The sequence below is a fragment of the Suricata suricatta genome, chromosome 1, assembly GCF_006229205.1.
Source record: "Suricata suricatta isolate VVHF042 chromosome 1, meerkat_22Aug2017_6uvM2_HiC, whole genome shotgun sequence".
Lineage (NCBI taxonomy): Eukaryota > Metazoa > Chordata > Mammalia > Carnivora > Herpestidae > Suricata > Suricata suricatta.
The window spans coordinates 12,748,148-12,772,880 of NC_043700.1; the positions used below are offsets into that span (position 1 = coordinate 12,748,148).

General features: G+C 42.1%; 1 protein-coding gene across 1 annotated transcript in view; it reads left to right on the plus strand.

Annotated features, from left to right (window-relative positions):
• The window catches only part of TENM3 (teneurin transmembrane protein 3), a 196,423-nt gene that overhangs the window by 48,207 nt on the left and 123,483 nt on the right, over positions 1-24,733 (plus strand). The window contains exon 4 of the mRNA XM_029950079.1: positions 13,162-13,284. Within this exon, the coding sequence (XP_029805939.1) occupies positions 13,162-13,284 (123 nt within the window). The remainder of the gene's footprint in view (positions 1-13,161; positions 13,285-24,733) is intronic.

A 24,733-nucleotide genomic window follows, 5' to 3' on the forward strand; every position in this document is an offset into this window, starting at 1 on the left:
TCAAGTATTATTATCCACACTTTTTAGAAAGAAAAACATAGGCCCAGAAAATCAGTGGTTTGTCCTGTGGTCAAGACAGTGTGTATTTAAAGAGGGTGTATAGCCCAGGTCTTTTTATCTTGATTCTGAGACTTTTCCCCACCGTATTGCAGGGAATTGTTTCTCACAGAGATTTAAGAATTTAAAGGTGGTACATGGACCGGAGAGCATAAATCAGACTGAACAACAGAATAAGCAATGTATTCCTTTCTTTATTTTTACCCCATCGTATCTGACTCTGTCATAAAGTAGCTCTTCACAGATGTCAGCACGTCGTGACGTGTGTCTTTAATACTCCTCTTCCAAATAAGGAACACTTTTGTTGGCTCTCATTTCTACGTAGATTTTAATAACATTGCTTATGCTGTATTCCATTTATTCTTATTGTTGTCTTCTATTTGTATCAGGAGATAATGTTTTTTCCTTTAAGGTGATGCTATAAAATATTCTCTTAAAATAAATGTATTAAAAATTTTAAGCTAATCCTCTCCTGGAAGAAATAAATATGTAAATGTAAAACTGTTATGAAAAAAAGACATAGATGGTTGACAATTATATCATAAAGGTGATAGGCACATTTTTAAAAAATGTATAGGAATCCTTGCTGAGAAGACTAATATTATTGTAGGTCCCCTTCTTTGATTGTGCCTCTTTAAAAAAAATTTTTTTCAGGTTTGTTTATTTTTAAGAGACAGCGTGTGAGTGGGGGAGGGACAGAGAGAGGAAGACACAGAATCCGAAGCAGGCTCCAGGTTCCGAGCTGTCAGCACAGAGCCTGACACGAGGCTCGAGCCTATGAACCATGAGATTGTGACCTGAGCCGACTGAGCCACCCAGGTGTCCCCATTGGTTGTGCCTTTTAATTTCATTCTAGATCCTTAATCTTTTCACTAACCACATTTGTAGTTTAACAAGCTAACTGCGTGATGTGGTCAGTGAGCCTGTGTAGCATTTGTACATTAAAACCTAACCATATTATTTCAGTCATTTCAGATCATTACAAGTTTTACCCTTATTTTCTATTTTTAGAGTCAAGCTATTTTTGGATGCTTTTTACTTCTTTCAAAAAATTTTTTTATCATCTTAGAAAGGCATCACAGAGAGAGAAGCAATGCATGTTCCAAGTGAGAAAGTGGGCCACTTATTTTTAGGAAAGGAGTATGAGACCACCACATACAACGGCAGGTTGACGGTGTAAGGCGGCATCCTGGGGCTCAGAGATAACACTCTCTTTGTGTTTCGCTTTGAAGGAAATGTCCACAAATGCTTCATAAATATCCATTAGTAATCATTAGGATAAGTTCACAACTAAGGAAACCTGCTCCCCAAGTCAGCCCAGATTAATGGGAGCATCTCAAACACTGGCTTCCTAGGATCCGTTCCCACCTGCGTGATGACATGAATTGGTCAAGGAAGACTGATAAGATCCGTCAAAGTTACCGTCATGTACTAGGTGCCTCACGGGCTGAAGTAGACTCCACGTCACTCTGCAGAACTCGTGAAGGTCCACAGTGACTACAGCTTCGTTGATGAACAATTGATGAACAGCACGCTACATGAGCTGGTCGTACCTAGATTCCTGAAGGGTCATTGATTTTGTTTCAGGTTGCTGCTCGACAGCTATGCGCGAGCACGTGCACACACACGCACACAAATCATATTTTCCCTCTTTTGGAGAAGTGGACTATTTTGGAGTGGATGTTTTCCTGGATTTTTCCATAATTAAAAAATTTTTTAGTGTTTAATTATTCTTGAGAGAGAGTGTGTATGAGCAGGGAAAAGGCAGAGAGGGAAGGTGACATAGAATCGGGAGCAGGCTTCAGGCTCCGAGTTGATGAGGGCCAGAGCTCGAACTCCGGAACTGCGAGATCATCTCCTGAGCCGAAGTTGGATGCTTAACCTACTGAGCCACCCATGCGCCCCTGGATTTTGCCATATTTTAATAGAACAGTTTTCCTCTAGGAATCTCCATGTCCCTAGTAGTCGGGTCTTTTAATAATGAGGAGTAAAGAGTCTTAAACTTTCAAAGAATTAATTTTCAGGTCTATTCTACTCCCTTTACCAAAAAGTCAGAATAAGCCAAAAAGAAAAGTTTTATGTTTAAGTAGATTATTAGCGTATGTACACATCGGTTACAGAAAAGTAGGATATAGCTCTTAAAGCTACTATGGAAGAAAGGAATCCGGATGAAAATTGAGGCAGAACAACAGGCTTTGGACTGATGAGTAGATCCATGGGCTTCAATGGCAAAGCTGCTAACAACTGTCACTAATGAATCCTCTGTTACATACATTTCATGATAGCAGCAAGGTCAGTGTATTGGCATGCTGGGAACGGTCCTTAAATCATGTAAATGATTTCATTGTGTATTTTGAATGCTCTTGAAATGGGTTCTCTTGCCACTTTCCTTAATGCTGACAACTGTTCCCTCAAAGATTATCCAGTTGATTGATAATGACTGGCCCTGAACCATAATGGTGAACACATTCTCTCCATGAGATTGGGGACTAAACGCTTCTTTCGTTCAGAAGACAGAACCTGCACATGAGAGAAAACGAATGCAACATTGGGAAAACTGTCTGTTTCCGAAGTCCTGATTTCATTCCCTTGGTGACAGACACAACAGCTTGGTTTTCATAAGCCCCGTCAGCTTCATCATTGGCCGTCGGCGGATGGCTCCGGTAACTGTCCGCTCAATGGCACCCTTCAACATGTCACACTGAATCGGCGTTGTTAGGAAAGAAAACCAGTGCAATGAAATTTAGAAGTGAAATTTTCAATACCCACTTCATTTGTAAAAGAACGTGAGTCTAATACTCCGTCAAATCTACGTAACTAAAATCACTGTCCCCTCAAGACATGCTGAGTTCCAAAGGGAGCATACCTTCCCATTGATGACATAATGCCAAAACCAGAATAGAAGGGAAGAATACACAGCATGGACATAAAGTATCAGCAGCCATTCCTTGTCTCCTCCCCCCCCCAAGAAAAACCTGTTAGTCTACATAAAATCCATGATTTTAATACATTATCTTCTAATACTCAGAGGAACTTGCTACCTCAAGTGTTATTAGTTCCTTTGAATATCAAAATAGCCTATAGTTGGGAAAATTCCTTTCTTCCTAATGACAGCCTGAATACATATTAATATGAAAGCTTTCCAAAAATACTGATTTTTAAGTGATCATATTTGAGATGGATAGATGTATACAACCATGTTTGAGCAACAAGATACAGACTGTTGGAATCATATTAGACTTAGAAAGCTAATAACAAATAATAATGGATTAGAATGCCAAAACATTGCCTAACACACTCCCTCAACATGTATATGAACACAGCAGGAAATCCAAAACAAAAGCTAATTTATGGAAAACTATGTATTCCTAATGACAGTTCAGACCAGTAGGGGTCCAAGTTACAAACTGCTTCTTTACACGAGATGCTTTCATTTCACATCGAAAGCCGGGCTGTATCCTGTAAGCATGAATCCAATCAAATCATCACCCTGTACTCAAGTGGATTTTTCTTGTCTTGTCCTGTAACATCTAATGTTACACCGAGGTATATACATGTGCGCTGTGTATATTTACGTATTCGTTAAATGGAAACAAAAACGGATGAAATGTCGCCTTCAAAACCCAAGCTACCAAGGGAATTGTGTGCACGACGTGGGAGTGTGACCCTCTGCCATTTTATATTCACAATTCTAATATGTTGCACTCTCATTGATGCTGGATGATTTTGCCTCTACTCAATGATGTAGCCTAAATATTTCTATTTTAAAACATACTGACCTATCAAAGAATTTAAATCTGGAAGAGACCTTAGAGTGTAAGCTCTTCAGATACTTACATAAGCGGGAGATGTATGCCTCAGAGACTGGCCGAGGTCCCACAGGTGGGTAGAGCCCAAAATGACACGGGGACCCAGTTCTCTCTTAATCCAAAGGCTCCACGAGACGCCACAGGCAATATGCGTTGAAAACTGTGCTCTTCACTACAAAAGGTCAGATTCTGATTTTCTTTTCCTGCCACTTCCGATAACACGTTCTTAATGAATCTCTTCGGAAAGAGTCTTTGGAGGAAAACACGCTATGCTGGACGTGAGGCGAGCTACAAGAAGGGGGAACCTCAGACCTCAGCCTGCTTAGATGGACTTCGAAGGTTCTGGAAGTCTAAACAAAACTGAATTGCAGACAGTTTCAGGATGATATTTTTTAAGTCTGTTTTTCTTACCAGATTCTGGTTCTCACATTACCTCTTTTTTTTTTTTTATGGTCTTTGGAGGAATGTTTACTTGATCGTGTAATATTAAACAGCATTTAGCCAATAATAGCAGGCGTGCTAAAAACTATACTCTAAGTTGCCAAAACCTCAGAGCGTTACCCTTCAGGGGTCTGGTGGTCTAAGCTATGTTCGACTCTCTGATGGCAAGGGTGCCAGCTTCTGTGTTCGCCCCACAGCGTCCCCTGTAATTTGCTCCAAGGTCCTGGCAGATTGCTGGACTATGTCACCAGCTGCCACCCCCCGCTCCTTCCCATCCATAGTTGGCAGTATCCGAGAGCACAATCATGCCAGTAGAAATAATAGTAGCTGTGATAACAACTTCAGTGGCACAGTCCCCAGAGACAAGATCGAAATCTGGCACCTTCTCTCTCAACATGGAACTAGAAGTGGCCCTGAACTTGCCACTTGGTGGTATTTTAATTACACATTTTGGTTTCAAGTGTTCCACATGCTGGCTTTTAGGGATCAAACTAACATATGTTGGTTAAAAACAATGGCATGCCCCTTTTTTCTATGGGGAAGAGGTAAAATAACTATAATATCATAGATCGCTTTCATCTCCATCAGCCGTGAAAGGTAGAAGGAATGTATGCTATAATTTAGTTCACTCAAATGGCCTTTGAGGCTGAAAGAAAATGTCTTCATAAAATTTCACTAATAATTCTTTACTCAAATATGGTCTCAAAATTATTTCAATTAATGAGGTTCTTTTTCGTTGTTGGTTTTTTTTGTTTTGTTTTGCTTTTGTATATTTTTGAGAGAAAGAAAGAGAGCAAGCAGGGGAGGGCAGAGAGAGAGGGAGACTCAGAATCTGAAGCAGGCTCCAGGCTCTGAGCCATCAGCACAGAGCCTGATGTGGGGCTTGAACCCACAAGCAGTGAGATCAGACTTGAACCAAAATCAGACTGTTAGCCAACCAACTAAGCCACTCAGGTGCCCCGAATGAGGTTGTTTTTTTTCCCCTAACATTAGCTGGGAAAGCCAACCTTAAAAAACAACAACTGAGAGATTATAGAATGGATTTTTTAATTATATAAGAAATATTTCATTGTAAGCATCTTCAGATTGGTTATAATCTAATAATACCACAAGACAACCTAAAAACATACAGTCTGAAGTCGACGATTTGACTGTTGGTAACAGCTTGCTCTGGTGACTGCTGGCTTACCACCCATGTGAGTGACTCCTAGAGATGACAGTCATGATTCTTTTTTTATCATCGACTTGGGTGATGTTATTAAAAATGTGCTCATTATCGTGGCTCTGTCAGTTGGGCATCTGACTTCGGCTCAGGTCATGAGCTCACAGTTTGTGGAGTTCCAACCCCACTTCGGGCTCTATGCTGACAGCTCGGAGCCTGGAGCCTGCTTCAGATTCTGTGTCTCCGTCTCTCTCAGCCCCTCCCCTGCTCGTACTCTGTCTCTCTCTCTCAAAAATAATAAACATTAAAAAATCTTTTTAAATATGCTCATTATGTTTTAGGATGACAAATGATAGCTATTACAACTAATTTAAAAAGACTGGGAAATCATCTTGGAAATCCGTATTCTGCCCTGAGAAAAAGCTTCTTCCTACTGTTCACAATCTCAGAGGCTCTGGCTGTCACCCCTGTCTCTCAGGAACCAGTTTAGCCACAGAGATCCAGGCTCTAAGGTCAATTTTAAGCAAAATATTGAAAGCTCTGAATTATATATTAAACTTTTCCCTTAATGATCCTATTTTTTCATACCTAAAATCCCATCACTTACTCCCTTTCTTCCCAAACTCATCTCTCCTTTTCCCCTCAGAGTGCTTGTTTTATCCCCCAGCTGCAAAGATTCGTGTTTTCTTGGAACTCCCCACACCTCACACTGCAGAAAGGAAAAAAATCTATTCAAATAAAAAGTGAGAGGTTTCAGGTGAAATACACTACCAAGGATTTAGGTGGTGCAGTTCTCAGTTCCGGAAGGCTTCCTGAAGCAATTCCATGTCGACTAGACCTCAGGGTGTCAGTTAAGAGTTGATCAGACAGACCTGTGGGGGCGGGGGGGGGGGGGCACATCCGGGAAACCAGGAACCATGGGAACAAAGGCACAGAGGCAGGGACTTGAAGGGCATGATTTAAATGGTAGACAAGCCAATCTGGCCAGTTCATGGGCTCTGTGCAGAGCTTCTGCACCTTTAAAACAACTCCCCATTTCCCCTTACCCGTCACCCCTGGTGACCACCGTATAAATTTGACGACTTTAGATACCCTTTATATATGAAAATCAAACAGTATTTGTCTTTTCGTGACCGGCTTATTTCACTTACCGTAAGGACCTCAAGGTCCATCCATGTCGTACCGTGTGGCAAGATGTCCTTCCTTTGGGACACTGACTAACCTTCCATGGTGTGGTCGACCACATGTTCTGTATCCAGACTTCTGCTGACGGGCCCTTGGGACGCTGGTGCCCCTGGACTGCTGTGGATAGTGCTGCTAGAGCAGGAATAGGCACACTGCTCTTCACAGCCCTGCTTTCAGTTCTTTTGAGCTGTTTACCCCCAGGTGGGATTTTGGATCATACGGTAGTTCCAGTTTTCATGGTTCTGAGGAGGCGCCCTAGCGGTTTCCAGAGAGATTGAACCGTTTCACAATCTCAGCAGCCATGCACAAGGGCTCTAATTTCTCCGCATCCTCACCAAGGCAGGTCATGATGGTTTAAACAAATCCATTTGGGACAGTCATGAGCTGACAGTCCTGACCCCAGGACGTGAATTTTCTCATCAGATTGCTTTCCTTCCGACACACAAGAGAAGCCTTTCCGCACTCGTCCGTCCACCTCCTGTCTGATGAAGCCGCTTCCCCTTCTGCACTGGGATCTCTCCTACCCGAGCATCCAGGAGCCTTGTAGAGACAAGCCCCCCAAGCAACAATTTGGGGAAGGCGAAAATACACATTCGTCACTTTTGCTATGTGTTAGATGAACTGCTTTTAAATACATATTTTCGTTTTTTTAATGTTTTTTTTAATTTTAAGAGAAGGAGAGCCAGAATGTGAGCGGGGGAGGGGCAGAGAGAGAGGGAGATAGAATCCAAAGCAGGCTCCAGGCTCTGAGCTGTCAGCACAGAGCCCGATGCGGGGCTCGAACTCATGAACTGTGAGATCATGACCTGAACCTAGGTCAGACACTTAACTGACTGAGCCCCCCAGACCCCCAGACTAAAAATTTTAATTTAAGTGGAATATACACTTTGAAAACTATACAGATCGTAAGTGAACACACCAGTGGGACCACCAGCCAGGTAGAAAAATAGAATCTTACTGGCATTCCCCAAGTACCCTATGGCCTTTTCCCAACCGTTACCCAGCCCCCCTCTCTAGAGGTAATCATTCTGGTGGCTTTTGTTCCTACCAGTTAATTTTACCTGCTTCTGAACTTCATACACACTATTACACAATGTTCATGGTTTTCTTGTGAATGAGTTCTCTTGCTCAATATTGTGTTTGTGAGATTTATCCATATCGTTGCATCTGGCAATGCCTTATTCATTTACGCTGGTCTGTAGGATTCCTTGTATGACTACATTATAATTTGTTTATCCTCTTTCCTGCGGGCAGACATCTGGGTTTCCAGTTTACGGCGATTACAAATAATGCTTCTGAGAACATTCTTGTTCATGCCTTTTGGTGCCATGTGTATATATATTTCTATTGGTTACAAGGACAGACATTTGTAGGCCAACTGAGGAATTAACCATTTCTAAGATTTTTTAATACAAAATACGGTCTAATTCCAAGCAAGCAATGTACAAATGTTTTTGCAAAATGCTACTGTCTTCAGTAGGTAAGCCTCTGATACTTAGAAGCCAATTTCAACAAACAGATGACTCCTGACTGTATGTGCTGTTAACAAAGAAATTAACAATTTGCGTTAAAGTTTTTTTTTTTTCATTTCTCTAATGTGAATGCTTGGTTTTAATTCAGAATAATTCAGATAAGGAAAACAGCACAGTATAAGAGCAGGAGTCCTGAAATTGGGTCGAGATCTCATATCATGAGTCCTCTTTTTGTGCTAACTTTTTATAAGACATTAGGTAAGTCACTAACCCTCTCTCTGCTTGTGTTTCACTCACAACAGGGATAATGACCCCCATCAGGCAGCACGTTATTAGAAGATAATAGACATCAAAGTATTTTAAAATGTAAAAAACCCACTTGAGCAAACATACAGTTATTGCTGCCATTCATGAATTCTGTTCTTCCTCGAATAACATGTTAGATATGAATCCAGCCCCGACCTCTCATTAAGACCACCCGGAAATATATGGAGATAGCAATATAAAATTGTGAAACATGATATCAGAAATACGTTTTTAAGATTAAGTTTAAGACTTTTAAGACTTTCTAAGTTAACCAGAATAGCCCATTGTTAATTCCATCATTATCTTATTAACTATAAATTTTCCTTCTCAAAAAGAATATAGTACAGTGAAAAGTACTTGTACAGACCTGAAACACAAATGATATTCCATATTTTTAAATGTTTTTTTAAATTTATTTTTGAAAGTGAGAGACAGTGTGAACAGGGGTGGGTCAGAGAGAGAAGAATACCGATTATGAAGCAGGCGCCAGGGTCTGAGCTGTCAGCACAGAGCCGGACATGGGGCTCGAACCCACGAATCATGAGATCATGACCTGAGCTGAAGTCAGATGCCTAACTGACTGAGCCACCCATGCGTCCCAGTAACGTTCATTATTAATATCCTTGCCCATCCTCTCCTGCCACCAGATACTGTCTCTGCCTTCAGTTTTCTAGATCTGGTAGAAGACATTATCTAGCCTGCAGCCCCCACAGAAGTCACATTTTACCTCCTTCTATGTGGATTTTCACATTCCACTGCCCCCTGGTAGAAGAGAGGACGGGCATATTGCGGAATGCCCATCATCAGAAGGCCTGGGTTTAAGGGCAAAGTCCACTGTTGACCTCCGTGAAACCTTAAACTCTCAAAAAGCCTCAATTATCAGAATGCCTGGGTGGCTCAGTCCGTTACGCATCAGACTCCTGATTCGGCTCAGGTCATGATCTCACAGTGCTATTTGTGAGATCGAGCCCTGCATCAGGCTCTTTGCTGATGTCGAGGAGCCTGCTTGGGATTCTCCCTCCCTCTCTCTCTCTCTCTCCCTCTCCCTCTCTCTCTCTCTCTCTCTCTCCCCCTCTCTCTCCCTCCCTCCCTCTCTCCCTCTCTCCCTCCCTCCCTCTCTCCCTCTCCCTCTCCCTCTCCCTCTCCCTCTCCCTCTCTGTCTGCCCTACCCTGCTCACTTGCGCACTCTCTCTCAAAAGTAAACTTTTTTTTTTAAAGCCTCAGTTTTTTCAGATGTAAAGTGAAAAAATAGTAGGTTTTCAGGGGAGTCTTTGTGAAGATTAAGAGAGATAAAGCAGGCGAAGCAGTAGCACACATTTGTTACATAATACGTGTTCAGTGAGTGTTTTCTGTATACTTCATCACCATGTTCTCACACCAACACCAAGACCACTGTCTGCCATATGGGTGCCGCTGACAGCTCCTCGCAGAAGCCATCTGCCCAGCGGGTGAGGGACTCAGTAGATCCAGGCCCCCAGCCGCTTCTTGACACCCTCCCCTTACCAGGTCATGCATAAACCAAGGATCGATCTTCCTGTTCATGAGTAGTGGCACCAGACGCCTTCCTGTGCGTTCCGACCTGCTTTCCAGCTCAGGCCTTGATGGATTAGCTCATCCTTTCTTACTTGCCTGTGTATGTGGCTTCACTGACTTTCCCTTTATTTGCCTGCCAAGGCTTCCCACTGAGTTTTACTCACTAGCGCTCAGTAATTACTATGGCATTTTGGACTTTTATGAGTTCGCTGCCTCTGTCTTCACCTCTCTCATTTTTGGAATCAGTCTTTACAAACAAACTCCCTGTATTTGTATAAAAATCTCAAGGTGCGCATAAGGAGTGTCAAGAACATCACTAACTACCAAACACCTGAGATCTTCAAAGTACATAAGACCCCAAGACCTAACAACTTGTGGGTCTCTGTTTTCAGTGTGATTTTAAACAAGATATAATAGTAGTGGGTATGGTTCTCATTATATAACATCTTAAGTAGGACTGGAATTGCATTTTATTGAGGTTTTCTGCAAGAAAACTATATATAATAAAGCTCTTGTCCATCTGGCAAAAAAAAAATAAAATAAAATAGCTCTCCAAACACAAACATAAGATTACTTTCTAATATTGGACATCTGTGAAGATTCCGTGGATTTTCCCCCTTCTTCAAAGTCTGTTAAAACCAATAACATAAGCAAATCTATCATTCACGAAGACTTCCTCTGTTACATAAAAGCTCACAATGATGATAAATTATTTTGTCTAGAAACTTCGACCCTTTCGGAATATTTATCACTGGTATGCTGAAGTATGTCTGTCAAACCTTTTCCCATATGCAGAAATAGTCCCCATTATTTTATTCAAAAATTGCTGAAATATCTGAAACCTTGAAAAATGTATGAAGTGATAAATGTTTAGAAAGCTCCTGACGTTTTGCCACTCAAACACTATGCAATCTAATGCAAAACGACACATGAAGCTATACCTCCTTACAAGGTGACAGTTTTTGAATTCAAGAATTCGATAACCTATATCTTAATCCTTGAAAAACCAGAGTTTGAAAGGAGTTGCCAGCAGATCATAATTCAAGGTGGGGGAGTATATACATTTGTTACACGTACACAGGGTCGACGTAGCTACGTGTGGATCTGTGTTTGCTGTGTTTCTTATGATCGTGTAATTTCATTTCAGGTATTGTTAACGAAAGAATGAGAAACTTGTAGAGTGCCCTCAAACTGTTGACTCTTTTAACTTTAATTATATATGATACTAGTGAACTTTTAAGTATTATTTTCATACACTTATATACTGTTTACTTTTCATATACTATTATGCTAATGCAGTCATTAATCACTTATTAATATATACCACTCTCTTCTTAGCCATTTATTTGTTTTATATTTATTAACTTTTCCTTTCAATCACTATATGTTCATCTACAACAGTGTTTTCTTAGGTTCTGAAACCTCAGAATGTAGATTTCATGTATTGGACAGATACTTACTAAGACCTCCTATGTATTGGGTGAATGAAAATGGCCTTGGAAGAGATGGTTGGCCCAGTTAGAGGCAGCCTCCCCACGTCCTTGGCGCCTACCATCTGAGTTGGGAATGGGCATCTTACGGTGGACGGAGAGCGTTACAGATGGAAGGGACTATAGGTTGAGAGCTACCATGGTCTGGTCAGGTGGCTTCATAGGGTTTGGAAGAGCACAGAATAAAGAAACAAAATACTAATGTCTTCGGCGCTGTCCTGATACGTATTAGGGGTCCATCGTATGCCGTCATAGACCTGTACTACCTAGAAAGTCCGTATCTATTAAGTAAGGTGGGTTTAACCAACCTCATTTTCTAAGTAAAATTAATGTGAAAAGTATTACATCATTTGTCCAAGGTTAAATCTGAGTTGAGGCTGAACCAAAATTCAATGACATCTAAACCCTCTTCTTGGGGCGCCTGGGTGGCTCAGTCGGTTAAGCCTCCGACTTCGGCTCAGGTCAGATCTCATGTTTGTGGGTTCGAGCCCTGCGTCAGGCTCTGTGCTGACAGCTAGCTCAGAGCCTGGAGCCTGCTTCCATGTCTGTGTCTCCTTCTCTCTCTGACCCTCCCCCTCTCATGCTCTGTCTCTCTCTCTATCAAAAATAAATAAAACATTAAAAAAAAATTTAAACCCTCTTCTTTCCGCTGTAATTGTGGTCCTGCAAATATTGCATACTTAATGAGGGCGTGCCTCTCGACTGTGGTAGTTGTCACACTATCTCTAACAATGTCTCTTAAACACTAGGTCTTTCTTCACCTCTCTGGTAAGTTCTAATATGTATCGTGAGTAAATGTCAAGTAATGTCAAAAAAAAAAAGTGTTTCTTGATATGGTAATAGGACCACAGCTGAGTTCTCCCTGGATATTTAGCCTCCTTAGGGATTAATTTGGAAACTATTCTGTGGAGTTTAGTTGAATATTAGCGGTCAGTATTACAGTGATCTGATAAATATTTCAAATGTATTAAGAAAAATAATAGAAAAATTTCAGATTCTACTGCATTTTAAATTTATAATTATAAAGTTTTCTAGTTATCCACTTTCTAAGTATTTTAAATAAAGAAAATTAGTAAACACATTCATAACACTTTTATGAATTTATAAGCTTCTCATACCCATGTGAGAAACTACATGAAATTACCTGACACATAACGTGTTGCATCATCCATGCCATTGTTTTAAGGGAATGTCATGAACTCATCTTAAACTTAGAATATGCAAGTATTACTCTATTTTTGTGCATCTACGTCCATTCTGATCATTTCATAGGCCAGCAAGTGTATCAGAGACCAATTTTACTTTTTACCTTAATCCAACTGAATAGCATCCTGTTTCTTGAGAATAGATAGATGTTGCAACAAAGTATTACACGTGTGCAAATGGCCTGGGGTCAAGCATGTTTGGCAGATTGCACTGCGGAGCCCTTTGCTTCTTCCCTCAGCCATGGTGAGGAGTGCAAGTCGGACAACGCAGAGCAGATAGGGATTCATTCCCAAGAGTTTTCTGGTACCAATATTGCATTGCTCCCTAAATTGCAATTGTGTGAGAGGCTGTTTGTGTGCTAATTTTTGTCCTGCAGTTTTCCGTAGTATTTCAGAACATGGAGATGGTAACACTGCACGTGAATCTTGTTACAAACATGCTTACTGTGGCTGTCCTCACTTAGAACAGACCTTTCAACAACTCGCATTCTTTACCCCCAGCGATGCATCTCTTTGGCCTCAACTGGCAGCTACAGCAGCCTGAAAACGACACGTTTGAGAACGGAAAAGTGAATTCTGATACTGCGCCAACAAATACTGTGTCCTTACCTTCTGGCGACAACGGTAAGAGAAAGAGCTACGTGCCGCGTGTGTTTCTTCTCATACCTCTTTCCCGTAAATGTATTTTTATCCGTGTCACATCCAGTTCTGTCTGGGAGAGGGAAACGATTTTGAAATGAGGATGTCATCTTTTAATGAGGGGTTTTTATTCATTCCCTTGGAAGATTGGAAGTTCACATTTTTATTACAGGAATAATATGATTTTCTGCCTTCTGATTTGATGGCTGGGCTTTTCTCACTTTCCCTCCTGCAATTGTGTATTCAGTTTTATTTTTAGTCTCTAAATAGGCTATAATTCAATATATCATCTCTCATATTATCTTGGGTATATTAAGGTTTTCTCATTCAACTAGCCTATGGAGTTAGAATACTAGATTAATTTTGTTATAAAAATTTTCAAATACAAAACACATTAAAGGATTAGAATTTATCAACCTTTCCTCGGCTTGCCCTTTCTATAAACCTTCAAAAGTTTGCAGTTTGGGGGCGCCTGGGTGGCTCAGTTGGTTACGCATCTGACTTCGGCTCAGGTCATGATCTCACGGTTTGTAAGTTCAAGCCCCGTGTTGGGCTCTGTGCGGACTGCTCAGAGCTTGGAGCCTGCTTCTGATTCTGTGTCTCCCTCTCTGTCTCTACCCCTCCCCTGCTTGCATTCTGTCTCTCTCTCCCTCTCAAAAATACACAAACATTTAAAAAAAAAAAGTTTGCACTTTGGGCTAACAGACTTTCAAAGCATTTCATTCTGAGTTAAAAACGGAATTTAAGAGGTTTGAGCATGCTTTATTTCGTTTTTCCTTATAACACCCAGGAAAATGTGTATATACATGAGTAGACTTATATTCTATATACCTATTATTTTGATACATGTGTGCTTGTATATATATATGTTTTGACACTTGGCATCCTCTGACTTTTACAAAATGCCTCTTCGTATCTCCAAACAACCAGATCAAGATACCTTTTTTTGGTCACGTAAATATAAAATCTGCCTTTAAGCAATTCCCAAGCTTTTCTTTCCCTTTGTTCCTTCTGATCTCATGTATTTGTATTCTGCTTTTGCATCAATTCTGTTCATCCTCACGTGGCTAGTTTTTTTGCAAGACTAGAAAGAAGCATTGTAGATTTATATATAACATAACATAACATATATTTGTTTATACTTGTGTATATGCTCCGATTTTCCATGTACCCATTCGCCAGGACTAACGCTTTGGTCATTTTTGTTCTGTTTTCTCATCTTCTGTTTTATTTAAACAGTAACAATTTATGACGTCTCTCTTCCTTCTTGGGGAGACAGAGGGGAATTTATAAGACGTTAGATTTTCATAGTAACAATAAATACCCTTGGCCCCACACCTGTATGAAGCCTTTTGATACAAAGTGCTCCAGGTTCCAAGAAACCGGAAGCTGGTGACTACTGAGTCACCTAAAGTGATTAAAACGGAAGGCGGGGGAAATTTCAGTTAAGTAAACAATCGCGTAATTTTCCATATACTGATAACACACATATGAACTGATCCAGTGACTGCACAGAAATTAAGAGTGTTTATTTTTGGTGTATGTAGACTGAAATGTAGCCGGCCTGTTAAAGTCGATGGTTTCTATAAAAATGGGCCCAATGGCACTTAACGAACCACACAGGTAGAGAACTTTTTTTTACAGACTCAAGAAATTAGACTAAAGAGGAAAAGGCTTATTATAGACATGTTTTATTTTACTACATCCTGACCTTTCATTATGCTTAAAATGAGAACAGAGCGGGGCTAATTAGTTTCACAGAACTCAGAAAGCAGCATCCTGACGAGGCTGCGGGCTGGAGGGGTTCCCACAGCCGGTGCGAGCCCCCGGTATTGGGCCAGAAATCCCTCCTCTGACTGAATCATCATTCCTCAGCTCGTGGAAACCTCTATTCAAGTTTTAGGTTCTTCACCTGTTGACTTTGTAACGTTGGTCAGAGTGCTCAGTAGTTGAGATCTGCGAGATTTTAGGATAACCCTAGAATGAGCCTTGTCAGTTCCAGGCATCTGAAAGAATATCATGTACATGTGGCTTCAGAAATTCTATGCCTGAAGGGCACCTGGGTGGCTCAGTCGGTTAAGCGTCCAGCTTCGGCTCAGGTCATGATCTCACAGTTCATGGGTTCGAGCCCCGCGTCAGACTCTATGCTGACAGCTCAGAGCCTGGAGCCTGCTTCAGATTCTGTGTCTCCTTCTCTCTCTGCCCTTTCCACACTTGTGCTCTTTCTCTCCCTGTCTCTCAAAAATAAAAACATTAAAAAAAAAAAAAGAGAGAGAAATTCCGCGGCTGATAGAGTTGTAAACTGTTCGCTGTGACGGCGGTAGGAAATCCACTTTACGTCAGCATCCACATACCCACACACACACACATCTGAAATCTGTTTCCCAAAATAATGCATATCCTGGTGTGTGAAACACACCCGGTTTTTTTGTTTTGTTTTTTGGGTTTGATTTTGTTGGGAATTTTTTTTTTTTTTGGCTCTTCTGTTGTATCTCCCATTTATACAAGTGCTGGTTGAAACTCACTCACATAAAAATCACAGTTTACTGAAGCTTGTGGTCCACAGTTTTACCAACTGTTCTGAAAGTCCGCTTCTCTAAGAGAGACTGAAATTCCCCACATGACCATAGAGCGCACTGCGTACAGTTATTGTCTGTGGAACAAGCCGAGAGCCCTGGAAGTAACGTGCGTTCTTCTGAGCCCGGACCAGGAGCCCCCCACACAAGGAGCAGTCGGCAGACGCCCCAGGATGAGCTGGGTTCTCTGGAGAAAAACTCATCCTCCAGTCGGCCAACTGGACCGGGAGTTCGTAGGAATGTTTCCTTGTGGAAAGAAGGCCATCTCTGGGCTCAGACCTTGTCCAGCGTGTGCCCTAAACAGTAGTCATCATCTGTCTTCTTTATTATTTCTCGAATAGCACCCTCTCTCCCCTACCAAAAGAAAAAGGGGGATAAAACTAAATTATAAGGAATTCTTATTTCTATTTTTCCAAGTAAAGCTTCTTGGTGTGTGTCTCAAATACGTACAGACGTGGGGCTCAGGGGAACGTGACGGGATTGGATTCACAAGAAGGTGGTGGGAGCTTAAAATCATGGCTGTTAAGCCCTTGTCATGATCCTTCCGAGTCTGTACGCCATCGTCCACTATTTGAGTTTCATAAACTATCCAGAGAAATATATCACATCGGCTCTTTAGAAATTCTAGATTACAACCCTTAAGAAAGCCTTAGAATTCTGACCAAGGCTCACTAGGAGAAGTAACTGTGCTAAACATAATGAGGCAATCGATTCAAGGTAGCTTCTAAACACAGTATTTCGGTTGTTACGGTATATTTTATTCCTATTTTATAAATATAATTCTAAGGAACAATCATGGTGCTAAGATCTCTGTCAGCTCCCTGTTTGCTCGTAAGCTCATTTGAACGGAACTTTCTAAGCGGCATCTAGTATGTCACAGAAGAATGTCTGTTATATGCCATGGTCTTTTACTGATTATTCCTGAGACCATCTTTGACTCCAAATTTTGGAGATAAGATGTCAGAGATGTGGGGTCTCAAGCAAGACTGACAGAAGTGGGCACTGTGAATAAAGAGGTAAGAATGAAGTTTTCGAACCTGCAATACCTGTCTCCTTCCAGAACTAAAATATTCCCCTGGACCCAGGAATCCATGTAGTCTAATGTGCTGGAAAATAATCACCTACGCCTGTGTTCAGATCCTCGCTCCTTCATTTATTTATTTTGTAACCTCGAGCAAGTTACTTAACCTCTTTGAGCTTTGGTTTCCTCATGTGTAAAGATCGTATAGAAATAGCTAGCTCCTGGCTCACTGACTCCCAACCGTTGGACGGCCCTACTCCGTGGCCCTTGCCAACTCTTTTCCGTGCCATCAACAATTACTCCAGATCTTCCCAAGGTCCTCAGAAGCCCAGCTCCCTCAGCTGCTGGACCTTTCCCATCAACCACAAACAGAAACCTGCAGAGAAGTTCTCTCAACTTCCTGTAAACAAACCTCCATCCCCCTGTGTGTCTGGATCTATGCTTTCACTCTTTTTGCCCCATACTTTAGGCTTATCTTTCGATGAGTACTCTTGATGCCATTCTGTATCTTCAAAATAACCCCACGGTGGACACCTTCTCATCAACATTTGAAACTATTGAGGTTTATTTTTCTTTTAATTTATTTGTGAGAAACAGAGAAAGAACGGGCAGGGGAGGGTCAGAGAGAGAGGGAGACACAGAATCCAAAGACCGGCTCCAGGCTCTGAGCTGGCTGTCAGCACAGAGCCTGACGTAGGGCTCGAACCCATTTAAAAATGGGTTCTACCGTTGACTCTACCTCCTACTCCAGCTCTACCCTATTTTTCTCTTCTCCCTTTACAGCCAGCCTTCTTTTTTAAAAAATTGCTTATTTAGAAAGAGAGAGTGTGCTAGTGGGGGAGGAGCAGAGAGAGAGGAAGAGAGAATCCCAGGCAGATTCTGTACTGTCAGCGCAGAGCCTGATGTGGGGCTCGATCTCACAGACTGCGAGGTTCATGACCTGAGCAGAAATCAAGAGTCAGACCCTCAGCCGACGGAGCCACCCAGGCATCCCTGAAGCCAGCCCTCTTGAGCGTGGTATCTCTTAGGCACTAGGTCTGTTTCTTCACCATCTGTGTGTTCCTTGCCCATGACTGTTCCCACCACCACTCATTGAAGCCCATGTCTTCCTGCGTTAATCCATTGCTATGTCTGTAGCGTCATTGAATACTCTTCATTCGTTAATCATATTTGAGTTCTTGGTAGCATTTAATAGTTTATCCCTCCTGATTGAAATGCTCTTTTCTCTTAGCTTCTGTGATACCACATTCACCTTGGCTTTCTTCCTGACGTTTTGGCAGTGACTTCTCACTTGGTTTGGTTGGCTCATCTGACTCTGCTGGACCCCTCGACATTACTCTTTCTCAGGGCTCTGCTCTTTTCGGAGTATAATTCCTCTGGGTTTTCTTATCTGCTCTCCTGGCTTCGGTCGCATACTATGTGCTTTGCGCCGTGTTACATCTGTGTGTTCCCAAATCAATATGTGCAGCATAGATATTTCTCTCTCTTTGAGCTCCAGACACCAACTATGGAAAATCTCTCCAAGTACCTTTGGAGCTTCTCCACCTGGGTGTCTTCCAAGCACCTCAAACCTCACATGTCTAAAACCGAACCCGTTGACGGCTTTGGTCCCCTGATTACTGCCTAACAAGCCACTCCAGGAGTCGGTGGCTAAAAGAACAACTGTTATCATCTCTCTCCTGATTCTGCAGATTGACTGGGAAATTCTTGTGTTTGTGCTTTGGGTCTTGCACGCGGTCACTCTCAGATGTCAGCTGGGGCTGTGTGAAAGCTCCCCTGAGCTGGAAGTCCAAGGTGGCTGGCAGTGGCGCTCTGTGTTAGCCGGAGCTCAACTGTGGCTGTTGACCAGGGCATCTAACAGAGTGTTGCCTGTGGCTTGGACGTCTCAGAGCATAGCAGCTGGTGCTCAAGAGACGGACCCCAAGAGGGAGCGTTCCAAGAGACCAACACAGACGTTCCAAGCCTCCTCCCAGCCTAAGATATTGGACATTTGAAGATGTCCCTTTCATCACATCCGGTTGGTCCAGAAAGTCAGTCCGATCAGCCCAGATTCATGGGAAGGAAAATGAAACTCTCCCTCTGGTGCGAGGAGGTGGCAGGGACTCATTTCATAAGAGCATATGGGGCGGAAGGTGCTATGGTTACTGTCTTTGGAAGACCCAATTGCCGTATCGTTGCTCTTGGCAAATCTGTCTCTCTTCCAGGTTTTTTTTTTAATCAGGAAACGACATCGTAATTCAGCTAGTTACCTGGGCCAGGAGGTTAAGAGTCATGCCTGTCCCCTCCGCTTCTGTCACCTCCATGTTGGGTCAATCGTCTAGTCCCGTCAGCTCCAACTCCACAGTGTCTCTTGGAGCCGTCGTCTGTCACCTGGATTGTAGAGGCCTCCTTCGATCTGGGGTGTCTTGTCTCCATTCTTGCTCACAGAGTCTTCAGACACAAATTTGAGCTATCCGTACCCTTCCTGATGCCCTACAGTGACCTAGATTCTGGTCAGATGCCTTTAAACGGCTTGCAGGGCTCTCCACAGTGTGGCTGTTGGCCGGGCCGTACTCTAATATAGTCACCCAGGAGGGATGTAGAGCTAGGCTCTTGAACCTACCCCTCTGGCTTCACATCCTAGTTCTGATCATCGACGGCTTTGTTACGTGGAACAGAGGATTCAGCGTCTTGGGCCTCAAGTTTCCTCATCATTCGAACGGACTTAAACATCCAGCGGAAAAACTGAAACTGGTGCATCGAACAAAACATGCTTAAAAAATGTTCGTGCCTGTCACTATTACTACTTAATGTGTGTCTTCGTTGCTAGAATATGAGGCACAGATGTTAATCTATTTGCCACTGCCCTGTCCCAAGCGCTCAGCACAGTTCTAGATATGTAAAGGGTGCTCAAGTGTTTGTCAAATGAATATGTGAAAATAGTATGACTAAATGATACAAAGAATGTAAAGGGCCCAACACAGTGTGCCTTGCAAGGTATACGCAAGCCGACTGCCGGGAGAGCCTCCTGGGTCAGAACTGAAGCTCAGTCGGGGCACCTGGGTGCCTCAGTGCTGGCGCATCTGGCTCTTGGTTTCGGCTCAGGTCATGGTCTCAACAGGTCGGGGGTTCGAGCCCCATGTCAGGCTCTGTGCTCACAGCTCAGAGGCTGCTTAGGATTCTCTCTCTCTCTCTCGGCTCCTCCCCCTCTCACTCATGTGCATGGGCACACTCTCTCTTTCAAAATAAGTAAACATTAAAAATAGAAAAGAATTGAAGCTTTGTCAGTTACCGGGTGGCTTTACATAAATCACCTCCCCTCACCTCCTGTTTCTGCCTGGGGCAGTAGTGAGGTTTCAATCAGATAACACACATGGGCTGCCAAGCAGTGATTGGAACATGACAAGCACGTGATACATGTCAATGATTATTAGTTCACGCTTCTTCATGCTGTTCTACATTGTGCACTTGTAATTTGTAGCTAAATTTTTAATTTTGTCAAATTGGTTTCCACCCAACACCCAGTGCTCTTCCCCACAAGTGCCCTCCTCCATCACCACCACCTCTTTTCCCCCCCCCTCCTTCCCCTTCAACCCTCAGTTCATTTTCAGCATTCAATAGTCTCTCAAGTTTTGTGTCCCTCTCTCTCCCCAACTCTCTTTCCCTCTTCCCCTCCCCCTGGTCCTCCATTAGGTTTCTCTTGTTTCCCTGTTAGACCTATGAGTGCAAACATATGGTATCTGTCCTTCTCTGCCCGACTTATTTCGCTTAGCATGACACTCTCAAGGTCCATCCACTTTGCTACAAATGGCCATATTTCATTCTTTCTCATTGCCATGTAGTACTCCATCGTGTATATATACCACATCTTCTTGATCCACTCATCCAGGTGATGGACATTTAGGCTCTTTCCATGTTTTGGCTCTTGTTGACAGTGCTGCTATGAACATTGGGGTACATGTGCTCCTATGCATCAGCATTTCTGAAGAAGATACATCTTTAAATCATCATCAAGAATATTCTCCAAAGCAAGAGTAGAAATCCTTATTCTTAGTTACTTATTATTAGCCAACCCCCTGTGACTTAATATTCTTAGTTATTTGGATTTTATGAAGGGAATCTTATCCTTAAGATTCCTTTGAATGCTTGGCACTGCACATTTATTTATTGAGCATGTATTATGTGCGTGGACAGAATGAGGCTCTGAGGATTTAGCAGTGAAAGGAAGAAAAGGAAGTCACAGTTGGTCTCAGAGCCTGTGAGTTGCTAGGCAAGATAGATATCAAGCGGGCAATTGAAACGAGTTAGCCAGTGCACACACAGGGGAAATAGAGGGCCCCGTGGCAGGATATTTCAACGCGACCTTTATTTAAAGGCAATAGTAGGGGGGACTGGGTGGCTCAGTGGGCTTAGTGTCGGACCTCAGCTCAGGTCATGATCTCATGGTTCCTGTGGGTTCGAGCCCCGCATCAGGCTCTGTGCTGACAGCTCAGAGCCTGGAACCTGCTTCAGATTCTGTGTCTCCCTCTCTATCTGCCCCTCCCCAGCTTGCTCTCTCTGTCTCAGAAATAAACAAACATTTAAAAAAGTTGTTTTAAATAAAAGGGACAATAACAAATGCTAAAATTTAGCATAGCATAGTTTTTGGGACATTGTAAGATAAATGAAAGGCCATAATGTTGGCTAATATAAGTCTGGCAAATTACTTTTCCAATCAAACAAAAAGAAACAAACAAAAACATTCCTTTTGTACAAGTTTCCAGTTATAAAATAAGTAAATTACGGAGTCTATCTACCACATGGTGATCATAGTTAATAACACTGTAGTAGATTATTTGAAAGTTACTAAAGGATCTTAAAGGTAGATCTTAAAAGTTCTCATCATAAAAAAAATTTACGTACAAAAAAATTGTAACTATGTGAGGTGACAGCTGCTAACAAGACCTATTGTAGGGAGTACTTCGCATTGTGTGTAAAAGTCAGATCCTTAAATTATTGTACTTCTGAAACTAATATAATGTTTTATGTCAATTATATCTGCACACAAAAAAATTGAAACTCTTCATTTGAGTACAAATTTTAAAACTACATATATATGTGTGTATGTATATGTACATGCATAGATAAGATTCACCCTGTTTAAACAAAATAATTCAGATGGTTTTAAATTGTACATTACTGGTCATCACGCATGACTTTCCTCAACTACTAGACAGTTTTGGAGAATTAAATCTTAGAGCAATTTAAAGATTGCCTATAATTTGAAGAAACGGACTCACAGGGCTGCAGGTGCCTTGCGCTTTACTCAGTATGGTGTATAGTATGTTTGTTGCAGTGTGTTAATAGTTCCTTAATTAGGTGCCGCATTAATTTTGTTCATGAAACTATGTTTGCAAGGTAGTTATGCTTTAATTCACTTTGCTTGTGAGGTAACGCTCTGGGCCCACAATGGTAAGTTACGGCGTGTGCTTGCTTATAAGAAGAGATGTTCTCTCCAAGATCTGAGAGTCAGGGTATGAGTGCAAGGTCAGGTCACAGAATTGGAGGAGGGCTGTTGATTGCAAATGGCCCCCCTTGCTTACTGACATCTTTATTATTAGCGCCTCTGCGGGACTTCAGGCGGTATTGTCACCTGCCCTCCTTGACAATTGGTTAGACTTTTACGGTTGGGTTTCTTTCCCGCCTTTCCGTGTTAATAATTAAAGGCTCATTTATTCCCATCATATGCAGGCAGCAGATTCATGATGTATACGGCAAAATATTTAAGTCTTTGGCTTCTTCGGGTGGTTTTTCTGATGTCACGAACTGACTTTGAGATACCAAGCGTCCTGATTGCCAGTATGACTTAAACGCTCTCTTTGATCCTGATGACATCTGGGATTGGTACACTGTTACTTATACGGTATCTGAGAGGCCGAGGCATTGTTAAAAATGCATTATCTGAAAAAATGCCATTTACTGACCTGTTTGCCTGTAAACTGTGGATCACCTAAGAGGGTGAGGAATAACAATAGCTTTGGGGACGTGGCCTCTTTATATTTTCACACTCTGACAACCGTATTTTAAGACGTGGACTGTGGGGACACATAGTTACTGATGAAAGGGAAAATCACAGTTAGTAGGTTAAAAGACTCCAAGTGGCTCCCACATTCAGGCACGACAGGAGACATTGGGAAAAAACCTTCAAGATGATACCCTATTGTGTTGGAAGACACGGTACACCTCCCTCGTTCTGCGGAGGCTTTAATTGGTTTGATTCCTAACCTACAAGCTTTGAGTTTAGAATGACTGCCGGGCACTCCGCGGCCCTATTTTTTCCTCCATTCTGCCTCCTGTATTCTCTTAGGAAAACCTACAAACAACCTTACGGATGCCTCTGATCATTCCCAGGTTCAGGCTCCAGGGGCTTAAGGATGGAGTGATCTCAGTAAGGGACGAAGAGCGTGCACCCCCCTTTATTCCCTCTGAAGCCAGAATTTTCTGGAATTCAGGACAGGATGAAAGACATCTGTGTCCAGGCTTTTATCTGAGAAGACTGATAAGCTTCAGAGGAAAAGGGTGTTCACGTATTTACAAGTTTATCAAGCCGCGTCCATGGCTCGCTGACTCCCAGGTGCGTTTCCAGTCCATAAAGAGCATTTGGAGACGCTAACAGGAGCGACCACACTCGACCTGGCCAAATCAGAGAAGGGCCGGGACTTGAAAAGTGCAAGTGGGGGATTGAAGCAGACAAAGGCCCTTCACACAACTCTGGTCTCCTGACATTCAAACCAGAGGCTGGGGCAGGAATGTCATACTGCCGGTTCAGTAGATTTAAGCAGAGGAAAGTCTGTCATGTGACCCTCTGTCTCTGCATCCCTGATTATAATGAGAGGTCAGGTCTCCATCTGCTTTCTAGAAAAGACACATCCTAAGACTTTAATTCAAAATAAATTCATTCTAAATGAAATAAGAATCAGAAGCAAACAGTTGTGGATGGCCCCTTTACACTGAGATTCATATTTTATAGGAAAAACTAAAATAGATGCGTGACCTTCGAACTATTTACTTCTTGTGCCTTAAAACAAATTATAAATACAGATTTCAATTAAATCTTATTTCCTACCACTGTAATGCTCGTAAATGTTTTAAAAAACCTGTCTCCTTTTATACCAAATTAGGCTTATAATTATTAGTTGTACACATTTGACTGAAATCAACCTAATTATTATCAAAATGTTAAACATTTTTATAATTATTAAATATAAAAGACAAAAATACCTCTCTGAATGAGATGAATGGGGATTTTTCTAAATAGTTCATGTATTCATGGGTGGATATTAATGTTTATTTTTGAGAGAGAGAGAGTGAGTAGGGGAAGGGCAGAGGGGGGAGACAGAATCCGAAGCAGTCTCTAGAATCTGAGCTGTCAGCCCACAGCCTGATGCAGGGCTTAAACTCATGAACTGCAAGATCATGACCTGAGCCAAGTGGAACTCATACCCAACCAAGCCATGCACATGCCCCCATGGATGGATATTAATTATCACAAAAGCAAAGCAATATTCAGTATCCGTTGTATTCCTGTTTTTCCTTTTTTATGAATATAAACATAAGAAATCTTAACCACAAAATAAGCAGATGGGAAGGAAAGGATTTTTTTTGTGATTTCAGCTATTTGAAATCCTTACTCAAATGGCAAAAATTTGTGATCTACTTCTTAAAATTTTTTTAATGTTTATTTTATTTTTGAGAGAGAGAAACAAAGTGTGAGTGGGGGAGGGGCAGAGAGAGAGGGAGACACAGAATCGGAAGCAGGCTCCAGGCTCTGAGCTGCCTGCACAGAGCCTGACGTGAACTCAGAGAATGCGAGATCCTG